At 39.4% G+C, this 20,971-nt stretch overlaps 3 protein-coding genes across 3 annotated transcripts; 1 reads left to right on the top strand and 2 right to left on the bottom strand.

The window, feature by feature from the left end:
* Positions 1 to 225: 225 nt before the first annotated feature.
* On the bottom strand, positions 226 to 2,466 carry LOC103999809 (short-chain dehydrogenase TIC 32 B, chloroplastic-like). The gene is made up of 8 exons (XM_009421673.3): positions 2,221 to 2,466; positions 1,919 to 2,150; positions 1,758 to 1,837; positions 1,517 to 1,673; positions 1,337 to 1,415; positions 966 to 1,050; positions 807 to 853; positions 226 to 581 (listed from the first exon to the last, which is right to left on the bottom strand). Exons 1-8 carry the CDS (start codon positions 2,336 to 2,338, stop codon positions 414 to 416), a joined length of 966 nt encoding a protein of 321 aa, XP_009419948.1. The 5' UTR covers positions 2,339 to 2,466; the 3' UTR covers positions 226 to 413.
* A 9,880-nt stretch (positions 2,467 to 12,346) lies between these two features.
* On the top strand, positions 12,347 to 13,117 carry LOC103999815 (uncharacterized). Its single transcript, XM_065179367.1, is given in 2 exon segments — positions 12,347 to 12,471; positions 12,556 to 13,117. Coding segments are annotated over 2 exon segments (429 nt in total). The 3' UTR covers positions 12,860 to 13,117.
* Positions 13,118 to 13,145: 28 nt separating this feature from the next.
* On the bottom strand, positions 13,146 to 15,264 carry LOC135671296 (uncharacterized). Its single transcript, XM_065179366.1, has 2 exons — positions 15,123 to 15,264; positions 13,146 to 14,918 (listed from the first exon to the last, which is right to left on the bottom strand). The coding sequence occupies exon 2, from the start codon at positions 14,835 to 14,837 to the stop codon at positions 13,245 to 13,247; it is 1,593 nt and encodes a 530-aa protein (XP_065035438.1). The 5' UTR covers positions 14,838 to 14,918; positions 15,123 to 15,264; the 3' UTR covers positions 13,146 to 13,244.
* Positions 15,265 to 20,971: the final 5,707 nt, after the last annotated feature.

Genomic DNA, 20,971 nt, shown 5'->3' with positions numbered 1-20,971 from the left:
ATCCAATACGACTAAAAAAAAAAATGCATGAAAATAATAACCAAGTCGATCATACATTGCTGTTAAATTGGTGGATTCCAATAACAAATTGCTTTAATATTTAGGTGGAATCAATTAACATTGTTTTTGTATTCGAGAAAAAGGTTTGTGCAAAGAAAGAGGATTTAACAAACAGATATGGTATGAGGATAGCTGGTTATTCCAGTCTTTACCTTTAGACTAATCTTGCATCGGTAGAGGAAATGATATCATTAGAGCTGCATCGTCCATCACATTATTGGAGGGAGAAAGGAAAGCTTAGTTAACAACTAATCAGAGTACTGCATCCTGACAACCATAGCATATTAGCAGAGAGAGAGAGGTCTGTGAATCTTGCAGGAGATCTCTTAGCCTGGGTGGTCATTTTTGTTGTTTTACTTGGTCGATTGAGTTAGCTTTTCGCTGAAGTCCCATAGCCTTTTCGCCAGTGTTTCATCTTTGGCCCAGTAACTCGGCATCTCCTCGTTGCAGTCAATGAAGTACTTTCCGGTCACACCCTTGAGGCTCGGATGCAGTGCAACATAGCATGTGGTAGCTGCTCCCTGCATTGATGCCATGATTGCTGAGTTATAGTAACTATAAAAAGATGCTACTTTGAATTCCCCAATTTTTACTTGGCAAGCAATGCTTGTCGACCACACTTGTTTTTGCACCATGAAAGCCTCTTTCCATGCATTTCAATATCTAGAAAAGGGCATATCTAAGCATGGAGTGGAGGTTATTAACTATCTGAGAGAACGCTAATGTCATTACGAACTGCTGCATACCTGAGGCACATTCTTCCAGAAGACGTACGTGAATAGTTTCAGCAGCCCTGCAAGCAAACAAGTTTCAAGTCTTGAGTTCAAAACTCACACAAACAAACTAGGAGGAGGATGCTGATGCTTCTGATAGCAGCATCGGGTTTGAAGGTTGAAGGAACAAACACATCTGAAGAAACGAATGCCTCATCAGGTTTGTCATGATCAGCCCAGGATGAATGGAGTTTACTGTTATATTTGCTCCGTCTTCCTGTTGTCAACACCATAACGTGCATCAAATTTAAACACAGCAACATCACATGCCATGATAGATACGAAACAACGCATAAACTTCAAAAGGTTTAGATAGTTTCATTTTGATGTGCTTGGATTCTCGGCGGGTGTGGCGACTGTGAGATGGAACAGCGGAGGACCAGAATATTGTGTTTGTCACAATAACTTGTTGATTAGGTGGAAAGGTACCAGTTGCTATCAACTCCAAAATAGAGAATTTAGAATCATCTGTCCCGATTTGGTGTATATGTAATCTCGAGTACCTGCAGGCGTCTGGAGAGCTCATTAGCATGCAAGATGTTGGCCAGTTTGGATTGCCCGTATGCCTTTTTGTCCGAGTAGCTGCCAAACAACAAGCCAACATATTTCGATCGATCACCATCGACACAGTTTTTCTCAGGCACTCTACATGCCAAACCGGTAATAAATACTATCTATCTTACGTATCCTTGTCGTTGAGCTTATCGAACCGTATCACTTCTTCGTATCTATGCAGCAAGTGAGCTATGGATGACAGATTCACAATACGACCTTCGATTCCCGTCTCCTCGGCCGTGCTCTTCATCCTCTCGAGAAGAAGATTTGTCAGCAGGAAGTGGCCTGTGAGTAAAAGAGAACTCACTCGCTTCAATTCAACTCATTGTAACTTCACTGAGGAGTCACAGGTCGAAAGCTCTCATTTACCTAGATGATTGGTGGCGAACTGCAGCTCTATCCCATCCTCTGAGAGTTGGAAAGGGCAGAACATGACGCCGGCATTGTTTCTGCAAACAAGTGCGAGAGGCACAACTCATTCAGGTACGTGATGAGGTACGTATAACTCTCTGTGAGGAACTTATCGATACATTAAGATGTTGAGGGGCAGATCCATCGAGAGGAATTGGCCTGCGAAGGCTCGCACGGACTTGAGTGAGCTGAGATCCAGCTTTAAGATGTCAACTCTGGCCAATGGAGAGCTCTGCAGGATGAGCTGCTTCACGTCATCGGCGGCTTCCATGTTCCTTCCTGCGATGATAACGTGGGCTCCTCGGAGAGCAAAGACGCGCGCGGTCTCTGCTCCAATCCCGCTTGCACCCCCTGGATCGCAGGAAGAGCAGCCATGAAGGCTAAAGACGAAGAGCAGTTCGAGGAAGAGGGAAGGACAAACCGGTGATGACGACGGTGAGATGGGAAGCGTCGATGCCGTCGGTGACCTGCTCGGCGGTGGAGGCGGATCCGAACCCGCTTGGCCCCGGCAGACCCGTCACCAGCCTGAAGAGCCCCATGCTCTCTTCGCCCACCACGAAATACGAGCAGCACAAGCGTCGCAGGGCGGAGACAAGAGGAGGAAGAGAAGGACGAGCGAGGGTCGCGATGTGTGCCCGAGAAGAGACGGGAGGAGGGAGAGGTTAACTGCGATTCACGAGCGTATTGTTGCGTTTGATGGACTGCGGGTCGAGTTAATGCGCTCTGGTGGGAGACGTGATGGGAAAGAGACAGGTTGCGTGAGATCAGGAATTCGTACGATTACCCACTTGGCTACCCCTCTTGTGATTGGACAAGGACATGGTCGCATTTCCATTCACGTGACAGTTAGAGGACGGAGTCAGTAGTGAGTGTGTATTCGTCCTTCTGTATTTGATTTTAACACATGTGGGTGTAGTAGCCCTTACGAGGTTCTTCGATTAATAATTAGAGTACTAATCGATATTAATATCCTTTAAATTTTTTGTTTATAAAGAAATAAAACAGATATTTTTCAATATTATGTATTAACTCAAACTAGTCTGCATTTTTCATGTGGAATATTTAATATTTGTAGGAATATAAATATATTACTTTTAAAATATATAAGGATGCATACGCAATAAATACAACCGCACTCGTGAACTCTACTTTCTGTACTCGTTAAAACGCCCACCCGTGTTTTACCCACCCGCCGTAACGACAGGGATGGCGCGTGGGTCCCACACGTGCGGACTCTAAGTACGGCTACTGTGTGCTGAAGCGTGTCAGACCGTGTTTCCAACTGTGCGGAAATTAATATTATTAGGTTACGAAAATAAGAAAAAAAGAAAAAAAATGGAGGGCTGTGATTGGTCCCCAGAGTGGGATCACGGCAATCTGAGCCCATTGACTTGAATCTCAACCGTCCATTATGTAAGCCGACACGCCTGCGTGGAGCCCAACAGGAGAATCATAATTATGAGGGTAATTAGAATTACCTTCTTAATTACTACTTATCTATATTCTTTTTTTATTACATAAAAAGTAGGAATGATTGTCGTAGTGCTACGTGTCCTGTTCTTTAAGAATAACAGAGATGACTGCCATTCATTATGAGGTACTATGGGGGTGAAATATTTTAATATACTAATGCTATTAAAATTTTATATATAATTTATATATATGTAAAATTTTATTACGTATAATAATAATTAGTTATATATCTCATGACATATCGTTTTCAATTATATATCTCATCGTTCACATTTAGATTTATTTGATTTTATTTATAGTGCTCTCGATATCATCGATATTGATGTAGCTATTATCTTTCTCATAAGTATAATAAGTATAATATTTAATAATTTGATATACGACTTTATAACTCAATAATGATCGATTATTTGAACTCTTATTCATCTTAACGATTATCTGTCACGTTATAAGAAGGTCTTCCGGAGAAGATTCATAATTTTACCTATTTTTATATTATAGATGATCTATCAATTTCTTGATATTCAACTTTTAACAAGTTTAGGTGTTCGAACCGTTAATCCGAATCGTTAGGTTTATCATTATCCATGTGTAAATCCACGAGGAACAACAGTGCACGCAGCTAATGCAATTTAATGCACAAGGAACAGATTAGTTGAAATGATTAAGAACAAGAAATGGATATTAGTGGTTTGCATGTCACACAAAAAAATATTTATCCACGCATTATTATTCACACATGACACTATTAGCATGATCAGTATCAAGTGGAGTATACAATTAAGAGAGAAGGTCTTTGTTAGTCTGCATGCAAATTTACATATGTTGCTCTTTTTTTTTCTTTTAAATAATAAAATCATTTTTCTTTGGTAAATAATAATATAAAATTCTTGTGTTAATCCCAGGATAACTCCAACTTGATGAGGGTTGGATGTAGTGTCAGCTTAATCAATTTGATTATTTTTTCGAGGACACCAAACTCCCATAACACAGGCTTAAATAGTCTCAAAAGAGATCATCCTAAATTACAACAAGTGTGCAAGATCCAATTCAAAATACATTTAGACCTACAAAGCCCTTGAGAAGAATCAACATAATTAGTCCTTGTGTTTATGTATTTGTCTTTTATCTTATATTACTATTACATTTATAACCATTTGATTTCACATATAACAAGTTGAAATAATTAGATGACAATCTCATTTTTCTAGTGTTTTCTTTTCCTTGATTCTTCATTTATTCATTCCACTGCACATCACACTTTCATTCTCCATATGACTACATTATTAAGAACCAACTGTATACCATCATTCTATTAGTCTCTTTCATACTCATAGCACACTTACATTCTCTATAAATAATAAACATAATAAAAATAATAATAAATAAATATTTTTCCCTCATGTGTCTTCAATGTCTGATTCTCTTCTACAGGATGTTGGTTGACAAGCCACTGTAAAGTGCTATAATTGCTGAGAGTGAAGACACAAGGATATAAATGGTTGACAAGCTACAGGGTCCTCATCTGCATCATCTGCTTAAACCATCCACAGTAGTCTACTTGATGTCTCCACCCTCCATAATTAGTATTTTGATCAAGTACAGCTGGTGAAGTATTTATTGTCTTCTGCCTCACTTCATGCACATTCATTTTAAAATGTTAGGGTTTTTTTTTTTGGAAACTCAAATATTTTGGAGTATTGCTATTTATTCTATTATAAGAATTTAAATGATGTACTGTCTCTATTCAAGGAGTCTTGATTTTCCATGATTTCATGGTCAAATTTATAATCTTTTTCTAGAGATTTATTTATTTAATTTGTTAACTATAATATTTCTGATTTTAATCGGATATAAAACAACTCAACTTAATTAGGTATGATCGTCATTATTATAAAGGCTAATATAATCCTGAATCTAATCCTATTATGATGCCTCTGATATATATAGTAAGGGTTCTATACCATGACGTGTCTTATGATTCGGTTCAAGATAATAATTTTCTATTTGAACCCTTGGTATATCAATTATCATGCTCAGTCAGATAATTGACCTATTAATTTATTAAACTTAAATTATTATCTTAAAAATATTTATGTTTAAATTAATAAAAATACATATAGAGTACGAGTCAATCCAAGTCTTTACCCACTTCCAATATGATCGACACAAAAAGGAAAGATTCTTACTTATTTAGATGATGAAATGAATTGTAAAAATTTCTCATCTCCTTTTTTTAATTTTGTTCTATATCCATTACATCTAATGTTATTAAGGAGATAACTTTGCAATACCAAAAATTAACAAACAAAACACAAACTAAAAAATTTGACATGGTATCAATGAAAAAAATAAAAATCAAATCAAGGAATCTTAAGTTTGACCCAACCTATCTCTTAACCTCTACATACAAGTACTGAAGGTTTTTTTTCCTTCAGATAAAAATATTTCTATACTTTTGTGAGAGCAAAGACTTTGACACAAAAAGAATAATTCAGATAATTAATAATCAAAACACAATCCTAAAAATTAGTCGACGTAATATCTATGTGGTTTAACACTATCAAGCTTTTCATTATGCGAGAGAGAACTTTAAATTTTTCAAAGTCAACCCAAACTCAAGCATAATTATCACTCACCAAACTCTATAAGAGAGAAGCCTAAATCCTTCACCATCACATATATTTTTTATTGGGTATTTACAAAATAATAGAATCTTAATTTCTAGAACATCTCTCGTAAAAGTCTTCACGTAACTACCATTCTTCGAGGAGAGGAGTGTTAATGCTTCTGATGTTTTCCAGGAGGAGTAATCCTGTAATAGCTAATCTGCAGTGCTATCACTGTGGTACTGCTTCCATTTTTATGGTTTCCAAGGACACCATAACATAATAACAGTAGTTGAATGACTTTAATGCCATCAACATTATTGGTTTAGACTTTAAAGAGATGGTTGCATAAAGATTATTCTACTACATGCATTGCATGTGTATGTACAAAAATGTGGGGAACATTTTCATAATATCTATTGCAGCCGTACAACTATAGGAATGAATGAATTCAGTTTTTCATTTGAAAATCATATTTATTTTCACATTAATTAACGAGTACCAGAACCATGTGTTTATAAATCTTTAGTATCGTCCTTGTCTCAAAGATATTTTTGGAGCGTATCCAAAAAGATAAAATAGTATGAAATCATCTAAATCGAATAATTTCTCATAAATCTTTATACTTGTATGAATGATGATAAAATATTAATTTATCAGAATGATATTAGAATGATGGTTATGAACCCTCGACTCTCCTATTATAGGAACGGATAAAAGCATTTAGTCTTATATTTATTAAGGAATAAAAAAATTATAAATCTCTACCGTCATCTTTTATCTTTAGAGGTGTCTTTTTTAGGCTCATCCCAAAATAATAAAATCGTGTAAACTCATTCAAAATAGTTACTTCTTGATAATGATAAGAAGTTGACTTTCTTCTAAGCAATCTTAGATAATACAATGCATTTTTACTAGCTAAACAAGAAGGGGTGAGGAGGGCGTTGGCATTTTCAAGAGGGTAATTGATCTACTTTGTGTATAGTTAATTTTGTAAAAGATATATTTGGACTTGTAGATTACTCAAGTAAATTTTATTAATCACATGGTTTTAGATAAAATAATCAATATATATGATATCTCAATTTGTTTGAAGAGAAATCTTACTTTGGACATTTTTATTTTATTTTTATTAATACATATAGATTGTCGACCGATGAATCAGTCTGATTGATTTACTATCGAAAGTGCAGGTCTCTTCTGATGATTCTTCTTGCTTGACGTGGAGAGATATAACATCCCTGATTTTTTAAAATTTTGTAAGGGTTTGTTTGTAATATAGGGACCTAAATATAAATCTTAGCAATTGGATATGATTTATAAAAGATTTATATTAAATTTAAAAAAATGAAGGACATGTGTCACTAGCTAACATAAGGATTGTGCCACTTATGTTTGTTCTATGGATGACTACTAAGGTTCTTTCATGCATACTTGCCACATTGTAATCCTTATATTAGTCAAACCTAATGCAATTAGAGGAGAAATTAAAGGAGAACTTAACAAAAAAACGACAATTAGCGTAGATTTGAGAAGAGAAATGACGATGATTTGAAATAGAGGAAGAAGAAGTTTTGCTTTGGCTTGAGGTTTTGCATCAATTCCACACATTTTAGACTCCAAATTTTCTAAGGCAAGTATTTTAACCCCTTCCTATAGAAATCTTGATATCTGATTTTAGTTTAATTCTAAAAAATTTAGAAGATTTTGGCTTTGTATATGATATTTCTGTCGTTTGGGAATAAAACTATAAATTTAAAATTTTTTGAGATTTGACCATTGTGTATTTTAATAGCCAGAACTTTCTGCATTGATTTTTGATTTAGAAGAAGCCAAATTTATCCGAAAATAGATTCATAGCTCTTTCTTTTGATACTAAGATTGATAAATTTGGAGTTCAATTACCTATCCAAACTGTTATTTTAACTGATCCAATAAAATCTGTAAAACAGAGACTATTGGTTCTGACCTTTTAGTACTCTTTTGTTTATAACTCTATGTTGGAAACTCTTATTTATGAAAAATATAATTTATGAGAAACTAGGCTCATAAATCTTTCTGTACATATCTGATTTGAATGATTTAGAGTATAAATGCCTATTGAAGTATATGTTCTAATCAATTCTATGAATTCTACAAAACAGAAAAAATGTTCTCTGACCTTTGATTACTAAACTATTTGATAACTCCATGTTAGAAATCCAATTCATATAAAAATTAAATTATCTAAAACTAGATTGATATATCTTTCAAATAACACCTATATTATATAAATTGGAGCATAATTGGTGATTCAAATAGTTCATGAAATATGCCTATCAAATTCTACTAGAATCGAGTTTTCATCGATTTAGCCTATTCTTGTTTCATATCTTTGGAAATTGATTTCAGCTAAAATCCTTACTTCGATTGAGCTTTACATTATTGCTTCAAATTCCTACATACTCTTGTCCTACAAGTATTTGGATACCTGAATTTGTAAACTCTATGTTTGTATCGTAATATTTCATATAGGCACATGCATTCCGTTGTTCCACATGTGTTTATGATATGTGTCAATTTTATTATTCACAATGTTTTTTTATACTCTGACGTTTGTGGGATTATTTGGACCTTCGCCAAAAATAAAAAGGGATTATTTGAACCTTTGCTAGAAATGGTAAAGGAATTATCTGAACCTTTGCCAGAAATGGTAAAGGATATGTGCCTAGAGCCTACGATACTCTAGATTATATTTGAGATTCCACTTCAACTTCTATTTGTTTGATATGATATTCAGAGCTTTGGTTGTATGCTTTGGATAAGAATGAAATGAATGCAATATCAAATACGATATTTGAGCTTATGTTTCGTATTTATTCTTTGATATATTCCTAAATGCTTCTTATGCCTCCGAAATGTTCACATGCCATCAATACATTTTAAAATATTCTATATGTCATTAATATGCTCTAAAATATTTCATAGGTTATTGATATACTCTAAAATATTTTATTTATTATTGATATACTCTGAAACATTTCATGCACCGTTGATATACTCCGAAATGTTTCATATGTCATTGATATGTTCCGAAATATTTCATATGCCATTTATATGCTCCAAAATATTTCATTGATATACTATTGATATGCCCCAAAATGCTCCTTACACCATTGATATGCTCCAATTAGTCTTTACTCACTTGTTATGAATAAAATATACTTCGAATTAAATGACATTATAATTCTGCATTCGTTGAGTGGCTATCTATAAACTCTTGTATCCCTGTCTTATATTTGATATCTTATTTATTTTAAACTGTCCTCTTTCATCATGGATATGTTAGTCGCTTACTTACTGAGCTCTATATGCTTACTTCGTTGCTATATAAATTTTTCATGATAGCTTGTGGCTCGCTAAAATGTTTAAATTGGGCTGAGGTAGTGGAAAGCTAGAAGGTTTTGGGCAAACCTTTAGTGGATGATATGTTTTTGTTATATAAGTATACTTGGTGTCTAATGAAATATTGATGGTAAATATGAACTTATGGATTTTGTAAAAGTTTAAAGGACCTCTCACATTTAGGATTTTAGAGTGTTAAGTTTAATTTGTGTAATGATACGAACATGTGGTAAATATTGATTTTTGTGATTGTATAGAATACCATACTTGTGGATTTATGAGGTGGTTATTGTCTTGGTGAGTTGGCTTCTGATTTTATGATTCATCGAGTAATGTGGTATATGATTTTAAACTACACAGGTTTTATGAATTGTGAAATTATAGATGTGAATAAATTGAATATTTTCTCAATGTCCTTAAATGTGTGTTTGGATCCTGGATTATTATCAAAATCTTAATATTGCCGATTTGAGACGAGTTCATGCTTCATGAATGTGAAAATTTAGGGGGGCACGACAAGAGTAAACGTTACAGGAAGGATGAAGAAATCTATAGAGAGAGGCGGTTCATCGAGAGCGGCTTAGTCTTAGAGCGGTGAAGCATGATTGGAGAGGTGGGCATTCGCTGTTGGGTAGCCTCCTAGTCGTGCCTTCGGGCTGCGTCGATGATCCTGCATAACAAGCCTGAGCCAGGGGTGTCTCGGCTCGACCCATTCGATGCTTACGTCAGAAAAACGGAGAGGGAGGAAGACAACAGTATCAATAGTGTAAATGAGAAAGTAAAGAGCATTTTTTTGCTTGGTTGCCTTAGCTTAGCCCGAGGCTTGGCGTTTATACTTAGGCGCTGGGTAGAGCAAATGGGTCTCTGTCAAGCACTCATTTACCTTTAGTGGTGGAAGCATTTAATGCGGGCAATTTACTGGCATATACCCCAAGAAGTGATGCCTAGGGACTATCAGGGTGATGCCTTCGATTTAGTTGCCTTACTTCTTTGGGTGAAGTAGCGCGTTGTTCCTTCGTTGTCTATTCGGAAAGGAAGGCTAGTGAGGCAGCGTCATGTCACCGACCATTAATGCGGAATCAGATTCTTTTTCCCAATTACAGGATCAGTGAGAAGTATCTGACGCCTTCGTCTGGCTTCCTTACTTCTTTGGGTTAGGCAGGGCATGGTCCCTTCGTCGGTCTTCTGGAAGGGAAGGCCGAGGAGGCTAGGTCACGCCGCCGACCATTAATGTGAAATCAAATTCTCTTTTCCAACTACGAGATTGATGAGTATGTCTCATGAGCCTATTTCGAGAAGCCGACGGAAGCGACAAAATGACATGATCTTTTGCTGGTGATTGTAGGGAGTAGATAATTCTTGAGCTTTTACTTTAGGTATTATTTACGGTATCGAAATTATCCCTATTAATTTTTATATTGATCTTTATATACTCAATGTTTGAATTAATATAATTACTTTCTCTTTTAAAAAAGAGAGAAAAGATAGTGCAAGCGTTAATATCCCCTTACATCTTACATTCATCCTTTCTAATAACCTTTATGTTATAATTATTTTTTAATCAGACTCAAAATTTTGTAAGATACCATTTTTTTGGTAGTTATATTCGATATCTTAATAAAACGGTATATCATTTGAATAATACTCATTGGTTATAATTTTTTTACACTTTTTATACCATATAAAATAGAATCTTAAATAACTCTAATTCATAATTTATATATTAAAAAACATTTTCCCTCTTATATTTTATTTCTTAACTATCTTTTTAGTTTTGTTTTGCTACTTGATTTGCTTAAAGAGGTTAAGTGAAATCATTTTAAGAGCAGGCTTGCATCAAGAATATTACCAGTTGAACTTTAGGATAAAAATTTTGATCAATCACACATATATGATAAAATTTGAGTATTTTCTTAAAATTTATCTTTAAAATTATTATTTTACTTTTAGTGGTTTTATTAATCGGAATCCATAAACCATAACTTTTCACCAAAGCTCAATATGTATATTTTTAGACTTTTAATGAAAAAATAATGTTGCTATAGATATTATCGTTTAATTAGGATTAAAATATCTAAATATGACTTAAAATTTAAGTTTAATTAAATATTAAACAGTGAATTATTGAGATTCCTTATGGATTTATCATTTGTTGTATGCTCCACCGAATATGAGTAACCAACAATAGAAGGGCTAATGCTTTTCGAGTTCTTAAATTAATAATTTATTTATCTATTACTTCAGTTTTTGCTATATTATTGGCAATTAGGTTTCTCTCTTTTTTTCTTTATTATTGGCAATATTTATTTATAAAAAATATTAAGGCTCTTTAGGGTTTTGATCTATATATTAAGGTAGAATTCTTTCTCATATGTATCGCCATATAATATGAATAATACAGGGCCTGTAGGACTTTTTGAGTTCTTTAGACAATATTAAGGCAGAATCCGACCCGTTATCATTCGCCAAACAAGAGCCCACCTTCTCTTTCACACAATTCAGTCAAGCCCACAGTACGAGACCGGGACACAAAACAGGCTCGAACCGGTTGTCTAATGGGTCCCATTGTTTTAAACCAATAGAAGGGAGATATTTGCTGTTTGGTGCCGCGACTAAGACACAGGAGCCGAACTCCATCGTGGAAGAGATGATGCCGCTGTGGTGACCGTCCGATGAGCAAGCTTGATATGATGCGAAGTAACCCGTGGAAAGGGAGATCACCGCGATGACGTCACAGATGGTTTCGCTCGACTCGAGCTCGACGAGAGTCGATTCCTGTTCTTTCGCAGATCTGGTCAACTAATATACGGGTGACTTTGATCAGGAGTTGCCGTCTGGCCTTAAAGCAGGCAACAGCTTTCTGCCATCACTTCGTAACAAGGGCCCCACTCCAAGAAAGATGTGTCGACTATCCGAAAAGCTGAAACCTCCCTGGCCTTTGAAAGCAAACGTGTTCTGTGAGCTGATTGCCACGCCGTGCATGGCCGCCATCTGTCCCTTCGTCCTCATCCCGCGAATCTGCTATATACACCCCTCACCGGCGTTCCGCTCCCCGATTCCGAAGCTACGCCGTCGTGGAACATGGCTCGTCAGCTGGTCCCTGCCTTCGCCTACACCGCCGTCTACGTCAAGGACGTCGCTAGGTCCGTCGCCTTCTACTCCGATGCCTTCGGCTACAAGGTCCGCCGCCTCGACGGCTCCCACAGGTCCGACTCTTCCTCCGCCGCCTCATGCGCCGCCACCTTCGACTCCTCCGTCGTTATATTAACCGTCTCTTTGATGGTGAGCAGGTGGGGGTAGTTGGAGAGCGGGCAGACGACCATCGCGTTCACGCCGTTGCACCAGAGGGAGACGGACGAGGGGACGGGCGCGGTCCGGACGCCGGCACGGGAGGGGGAAAGAGGCCCCGTCGAGGTCTGCTTCGACTACCCCGACGTTGATGCGGCCTACAAAAGGGCGGTCGATAGCGGGGCGGTGCCGGTGAGCCTTCCCGAGGTGAAGGAGTGGGGGCAGAAGGTGGGTTACGTGCGGGACATGGACGGCATCGTCGTGCGCATGGGAAGCCATGTGGGGGACGGCACTTCTCACGTATGAAACCTCAGCTCACAACAGCAGCAGAAGCAGAGGAAGTGCGTGTTTGACTTCTGGTAGTGGTTCTGCGTGGATCAGAGACGAAATAATTGAGGGGGTTGAATCCGAGATACTTTGTTTTATAGGCTCAAATATGTATTGATTGTGCCTACAAAATAATTACATAGAAGAAGGAGATCCGTAACTCCTCTTGAATCCTATATCAAAATAGGAGCCAGGCAAAAGGAACAACATTTTTCGTAAGAGTGGGGAAGCCGGACGGTGACAGAGTTGCAGGAGGAGTTCCACATGACAAAGATGAACTTTCACTTCATACTTTTCTTCCTACGATACAATCGAGTTAGTAAACAACATGATCACCGTCCAATACACACCAAGTTCCTGCCCGTCAAGTCAACATGAGTTCATTGGCACCAAGATGAGGAGGGCGCATGCACACATGAACCTCATGTTCTTCGGGTCCGGCGCTGCGTTTAGGCACCATGATCTCCAGAACTGTTCCGGATTCATCGTAGTAAGCTTCCAGCTTAGCATCTTCAGGAATCCGGGTTGCTAGTGGTATTTCTCTCACAAATTCCCCCGGAGGGCAATGCTCAGGAGAAGGATCCGTGAGCCGGAATGTTCGATCGTGTCGTTTTATGTAAGGCATCCGTGCAATGCTGACACAGGAGATCTTGACTATCCCATGTGTCAGGCTGTTCCTCCATGATACCTTCACCCGCTGCTGATCGGAGAAAGGCAAGCTGACCATGATCAAGTACCCTTCTTCATCCTCGTAGATCGTCTTTGCAGCAGTCACCGGGCCGCACGCATGCCTCATTACACCAGTGAACTCAGTCACCCATGATGGCTCCGTCGCATGAACTTCCATATCTTGAGGCCTATCTGACAATGGATTGCCGGACGAGCAACAATCCTCGGACGCCCCATGGGAAATGAAGTCTTTCCTGCGCTTGCTGTAGACCGGTGAAAGGTCCATGCAATCTCCACCTGCATGATTCGATGGCTGGGTGGAGAGGTTAAGACCCGAACCATTTAGCACCTTCCTCGAATTGGGATGCGCTGCAGTCTTGAGAGGAGGAGGGGGAGGTCTCTCGAGCTCAAAATCCGTGCTTGGGAGGTTCCTCCATGACTCGAAATCGCTAGCCTCGGCTGGGATCGAGAAGTTCAAGTTCCTGCCGGTGAGCTCGGCCCACTTTTTGCGGTCGGCCTCTGTTATCACCGAGAGGTTTGGCGACCGAACCACTTCGATCCCATGGACGCATTGGGGGTTGGAAAGCCCCCTGTACTGCTTCCTCTGCATCCGGTGGGATCGCACGAATCCCTTGTCAACGCTGAAAGGGAACTGAGGTTCCCCTTGGCGCGAGTGGCCGTTCATGTAACTCCGCAGCTGCATCTTCCCCAACGCGTTCTCCGGCCGCTCCTTGAAGACCCACATGTACATGTTCTCCATGTCGTGCTGGACGAGGAAGACGTCGAGGCGGAGGTCGGACTTGTCGAGTTCTGCGTCGCGGACGACGACCTTGCCCTTGGACTTCTCCGCCAGCACGGGCTTGAAGTAGTAAGTGAAGAAAAACCACGCGCCCCATATGCTGTCCCCTCTCTTGGCGCACTTACGGGCCCCGGCGGCGCCGCCGGTGCCACCCACCTTGGGGATGTTGAGAACGGCGTCATGGTCGTAGATCTGGGGACCCAGGCCGACGTCCAGTATGTCCATAGGGTCAGGGTCCCAGGGCTGCTGCGGAGACGACTGGTCGACCAAGAGCGGGAGATTGATGTCGGGCGGGCAGGAGAGGACGGACTGCTGTCGCCGCTGGATGTTGGAGATCTCGTGGTCGCAGTCATTGTGGGCGGGGGCCGTCGCCAGCGGCGGCCCGGCGGGGTCCATGGAGAGGACGGTGGAGGGGGGATGGGGGTTCTCCATAGTCAGGGTGGTGAGGATGGAGTCTCCCATGGCGTGGTCTCGCTCGCCCCTCTCCATCTCTTCCTCCCCCCACTCACCTCCTCGCCTCTTCGAGTCCTATCTAGGGTTGGAGATCCACGGAACATCCCATAGACGGACCTTTACAGCTCAATTCCATAAATCCCACCATCAAATCTCTAATAAACCAAATCAAATCCTTTTCCCAACTCCAACCACTTCCCCTCACCAAAACAAGAATGCCCAAGAACAAGGGGAAAAAGACGAGATTTTTACGAATAAAGCATCAAAACCGCTCGAGAGAGGGGACGGGAGCAAATTGGAGGGATCTGCTTCAGGGGTTACCTTTCGGAGCTCGAGGGAGAAGGAGAGGGTTTGAATCGTGGAAGAAGAGAGCAACCTCGACGCTTCCGCAGCGGTCGGCGCCTGCATTCGTGGTGTGGCTGATGAGAGAGAGAGAGAGAGAGAAGAGGCCGAAACGGTGACGGGTCCGTTAAAAAAAGCCGGGGTTGGGTCGGGGTCTCCACAGGATGAGGCCGGGTTATGACGTTAGTTGACGGTGACGGCAATGTGGTGAGTTGTCAGTTTGTCAATGTATCCGATCCTGATCCGATTCGTATATGATAAGGTGGATAGATTATGAAACTTTGATTCCCTATGAAGACACGTACCTCATTAATGTTTAAATAATAATAATTTTATTATAATTTTAATTAAATAATACCTTATATGTATAATATAAGCATGATAGGAATATATGAAACACGGTTCACATCCATGATATGATATGACGAATCACACTAGCGATGGATCGCCTTTGCATTCAACGTTTGAACAGTATTTTATGTCCAAGGATGGAGTTGATTTGGTCTCTTCTTCTTTTTGACTTCTCCTTCGTGCGAAGAGAACCTCCCTCCTCATATTAGACTATGTCAAAAGTTATTAAGTTAATGAGTGTCAGTAAAATGTTAGATTATATAATCATATTTAATTAGATAAAATATGTTATTAATATAAATATTTTTTATTATAATATTAATTTAGAATAAAATTTCTAAGAAAATAACTTTGATGAGAGGGACACTTTTAATTACTTTTCATTTATTTTCTACTTTCACCTATAAATCGATGAATTAAATATGATACGAGATCTATTTTTAATCTCTCTTAGTCTCTATTCCATAACTTATAATAATCTTATGAATGATATGAAAAAAAAAGAGAATCTAATTCATCTTATATATCTATGCTATTGCTACTTATTGATTGGATTACGGAATGTATTCTCAAATCATATAAGGGTTTTTTGAATGATACCAAATAGTACGTAATCTTGATCTTGATCCACTATTATTTTATTTTAGTTCTTAGCATTAAGTTTTTTTTCATATAATTGTAGTATGATTAAAAATTTATATTTACAATTTGTATTAGACGTTGTTGTTTTGAAATTAAATATATTACATCATAAAAGTATATCAAATCTATTTTATTTATAAACACCCTTGTATAAATATTATATTTAATTTTGTTTGTATGATGTTTGAACAATTCATCTGTGTTATTAATTTATTTTCTTATCTCGTTCGTCTTATCACCTACGTATGAGCGATGCAAGATAGGTAGAGTCGAGGATGACATGTTGCCAATATTTGATCAGTGGGCTATCATTGATAGTTTACTATCGACGATAATACTATTGAGAACGACGACCTCTATTGGTCAATGATCATACACTAGATAACCAATTGCTACGGTCAGTGTCTATTGTGTACAATAATCCTGGTAATGGATAGATGATATTCTTTTTTATGTCAGAGTTAATAACAAAATCTATAAAGGTTGAAGAACCTAACTATGAAAATATAAATTTTAGATGATAATATATATATATATATATATATATATATATATATATATATATATATATATATATATATAAAGAGAGAGAGTCAAAGAATCTATCTCTCCTAGAATCTAACAGTGTGTCTCCGTTTGAACAACACCATGGTCCATTGTGAAGGGAGGTTTGCTTATCCTTTTGTAGGAGAGAGAGAGAGGAAGTAGTCTTTTAGGCTTAGAAATCCATTAAGAATTTTTGTGATTAATATTTGCATTTGTTTCCTAAATTTTAGAGTTTAATAAACTCCCTCTCTTAGACTATCATCTCATCAAAAACCATTAAGAAAGAAAATGTAATATATCCTAATTGATAATAAAAAGATTATTTTTAATTAAATTCAAATTTATTCCAAATTTAGATTATTTAGGGGATTACATAAAGGACGTCAGATATTGTGCTGGTGCAGATATTTTCTTTTTACTGTATATTATTTTCCTATATTATTGGGCTATAAATCAAATTGAATTTTGATTTATTCCTGATCTACTATTTTTTATTTTTATTTATTTTAGTATATGATTATCCAATGAGTGTAATGTGGTATGATTAAGGCACTATGATAGAGTGAAAAATGCATAAGCTTACATATCCACAGATTAAACAAGTAAAATTATTTCTATATTTTTCAAGTAGATAATTTCTTTGGAATTAGCAAATTGATCATATGTAAATATGCAAACAGCTAAGGCAACAATGCGAAATGATGCATACTTGCAATGAGAAATATGATTAAGATAGACACAGAAATTTACTAAAATAATTGGTCATTATTGTTAGATAATAAATAGATTAACTGTTTGAGGAAATCTCTCTACTCTGTTGAGGGAAATCCTCTAACCTGTTGAGAAAACTTCTTCCATCTAACCTGTATAAAAGGAAGGGGGATATGTTAATAACAATCAACTTCTTCTACACTTGTTTATCTATTTATTATCTAATATGGTATCAGAGCAATTCCTCCTTGGCGACAGCAGTATCGTCGTGTGTTAACCAAGCGGCCACAGTAACACGCTGCCTCAAGCGGAGTCATTGAAGAAGCACAAGACACGGATTCAGAGCCAGTGCTAACGAGCACCGTCTTGGCTCTGCTCATCCACTTCTTCTCTTCCTTCATCGCCGGTCTTGCTTTCTTGGCCGGCCTTGCTCCCTCTCCTATTTGCTGCCTACAGCAGACACTCTCTGTCGCCGTCACGCAAGGAGGAAAACATTCTCTCACTGCCTCCTCAATAGCGGTGAACGGCGAACAGCGGTGTCTTCCTCGCTTCCCGGCCAGTAGTCGCAATTGTTGCATCTTCCTCTACCGCAGCAGCTTTCGCTACCGCTTCCCTCTACAAAACGGCGCCTCCTTAACAGCGGTGTCCTCCTCCTCAATAGCGACGAATGGTGAACGATGGTGTCTTCCTCGCTCAGTCTTCCTTGCTTAATGACGGCTGCTGCGTCTTCCTCCTTCGCTGTCGCAACCGCTTCCCGGCCAGCAACAGCCGCAACCGCTGCATCTTCCTTCCTCTATCACAGCAGCTTTCGCTGCCGCTTTCCTATATACATCTAATTCCTACAGATTTCTCTCACTGTAGTTTCCTGGAGTACCGCTGCAGTTTTCGCGGCCATCTTCCGGTGAACTACAGCCTCTACAATTTGCTGCAGCAAGCAGTAATCCACAGCAGCAAACCGTAGTCTTGAGTACCGCTGCAGTTTTCGCGGCCATCTTCCGGCGAACTGCAGCCTCTACAATCTACTGCAGTAAGCAGCAATCCACAGCAGCTGTTGGCAGCTTTGGGCACTGTTGTAGATTGCCCAATCTGCTGCAGCAATCTATAGCAGTAGCCCCCTCCCTCATTCTCCACCTTGTGTGACCTGAGTATCACACAAGGTTCGCTGCACCTCTTTTACAAAAAAAAAAAAAAAAATTGTCTTCGTTCACTTCTTCTGATGTTTCAGTACCTGTTGGGACTCCCACTTCTTGTTCTTCTACAGGGCTTATCACCATCAATGCTGTCACATTGATCCCCTTTAAGTTATCAAAGGGTGGCAACTATGCGTCCTGGCGAGCTCAATTTTTTAATCTTTTATTTGGATACGACTTGTTAGGTTACATTGATGGCTCTTTCAGTTGCCCTCCGGCCATGCTCAACATCCCCGGCGATTCCAGTCTAGTACCCAATCCAGCTCACAAACTGTGGCTACGTCAAGATCGTCTCATCCTCAAAGCTATTCAAGCTTCAGTTGCTGGATCCGTTGCTCCCTTGATATCTTCATGTGTGACAGCTGCCGATGCATGGTCTACACTGCAAACCACCATGGCAAATCATTCGCGTACTCGTAAGCTCACTCTTCTATCCAAGCTTATGGTGACAAAACAAGAGGGAAGTACTATCTCTGATTATCTACAACATATCAAGGTTATCATTGATGACTTGGCCTTGATAGGTCATTCCCTATGTGACGAAGAGGTTGTCATTCATACTCTCAGTGGTCTCGATACCGACTACAAGGAATTGGCTGCTGCAATTCGGGCGTGCGACTCGGCAGTCTCTTTTGAAGATCTCTATGATAAGCTGACTGACTACGAGATGTACTTGAAGCATACAGACAAACTGCCTAGATCAACTGTCACAGCTCAAGTCAGTCACAAGTCTAAACGGAAGAGCACTCGGTACTCGTCGAACATCACCCAAGGTTTGGCTAATGCGCCTCTTGATTCTGTGAGTTCCATGCAACACCCCTCCTATCCTCCTAGTAATCACTTCTCACAAAGTGGCAACTCTAGCCATCATCCATCTTGGTTGCCCTACCTAATAGTTACCGAGCCTCAAACGGGTCGGTAGGGTAGGACGCCAAGACGGATGATGGCTAGAGTTGCCACTTTGCGAGAAGTGATGACTAGGAGGATAGGAGGGGTGTTGCATGAAACTCACAGAATCAAGAGGCGCATTAGCCAAACCTTGGGTGATGTTCGGCGAGTACCAAGTGCTCTTCCGTTTAGACTTGTGACTGACTTGAGCTGTGATAGTTGATCCAAGCAGTTTGTCCGCACGTTTCAAGTACATCTCGTAGTCAGTCAGCTTATCGTAGAGATCTTCAAAAGAGACTGATGAGTCGTGCGCCCGAATTGCAGCAGCCAATTCCTTGTAGTCGGTGTCGAGACCATTGAGGGTATGAATGACAACCTCTTCATCACATAAGGAATGACCTATCAAGGCCAAGTCATCAATGATAACCTTGATATGTTATAGATAATCAGAGATAGTACTTCCCTCTTATTTTGTCACCATAAGCTTGGATAGAAGACTGAGCTTGCGAGTACGCGAATGATTTGCCAGAGTGGTTTGTAGTGTAGACCATGCATCGACAGCTGTCACACATGAAGATATCAAGGGAGCAACGGATCCAGCAACTGAAGCTTGAATAGCTTGGAGGATGAGATGATCTTGACGTAGCCACAATTTGTGAGCTGGATTGGGTACTGGACTGGGATCGCCGGGGATGTTGAGCATGGCCGGAGGACAACTGAAAGAGCCATCAATGTAACCTAACAAGTCGTATCCAAATAAAAGATTAGAAAATTGAGCTCGCCAGGACGCATAGTTGCCACCCTTTGATAACTTAAAGGGGAATCAGCGTGGCAGCATTGATGGAGATAAGCCATGTAGAAGAACAAGAAGTGGGAATCCCTACAGGAACTAAAACATCAGAAGAAGTGAACGAAGATATTTTTTTTTTTGTAGAAGAGATGCAGCGAACCTTATGTGATACTCAGGTCACACAAGGTGGAGAATGAGGGAGGGGGCTGCTGCTATAGATTGCTGTAGCAGATTGGGCAATCTACAACAGTGCCCAAAGCTGTCGGCAATTGCTGTGGATTGCTGCTTGTTGCAGCAGATTGTAGAGGCTGTAGTTCGCCGGAAGATGGCCGCGAAAACTACAACAGTACTCAAGACTGCGGTTCGCTGCTATGGATTGCTACTTGCTGCAGCAGATTGTAGAGGCTGCAGTTCGCCGGAAGATGGCCACGAAAACTACAGCGATACTCAAGACTGTGGTTCGCTGCTGTGGATTGCTGCTTGCTGCAACAAATTGTAGAGGCTACAGTTCGTCGGAAGATGACCGCGAAAACTGCAGCAATACTCAAGACTACGGTTCGCCGGGAAATGGCTGTGAAAATCTGGTTTCCTCAACATGTTAGAGGATTTCCCTCAATAGAGTAGATAGATTTCCTCAAACAGTTAGGGAAATCTCATTACTTATCAATTATCAGTCGAAATAGGTTTCCCTTAACCAACATTTCACCTAT

The sequence above is a fragment of the Musa acuminata genome, unplaced genomic scaffold (genome assembly GCF_036884655.1).
Source record: "Musa acuminata AAA Group cultivar baxijiao unplaced genomic scaffold, Cavendish_Baxijiao_AAA HiC_scaffold_1138, whole genome shotgun sequence".
Taxonomy (NCBI): Eukaryota; Viridiplantae; Streptophyta; class Magnoliopsida; order Zingiberales; family Musaceae; genus Musa; species Musa acuminata.
Note: the sequence above shows the minus strand (reverse complement) of the source record. Positions and strands in the feature narration are given on the sequence as shown.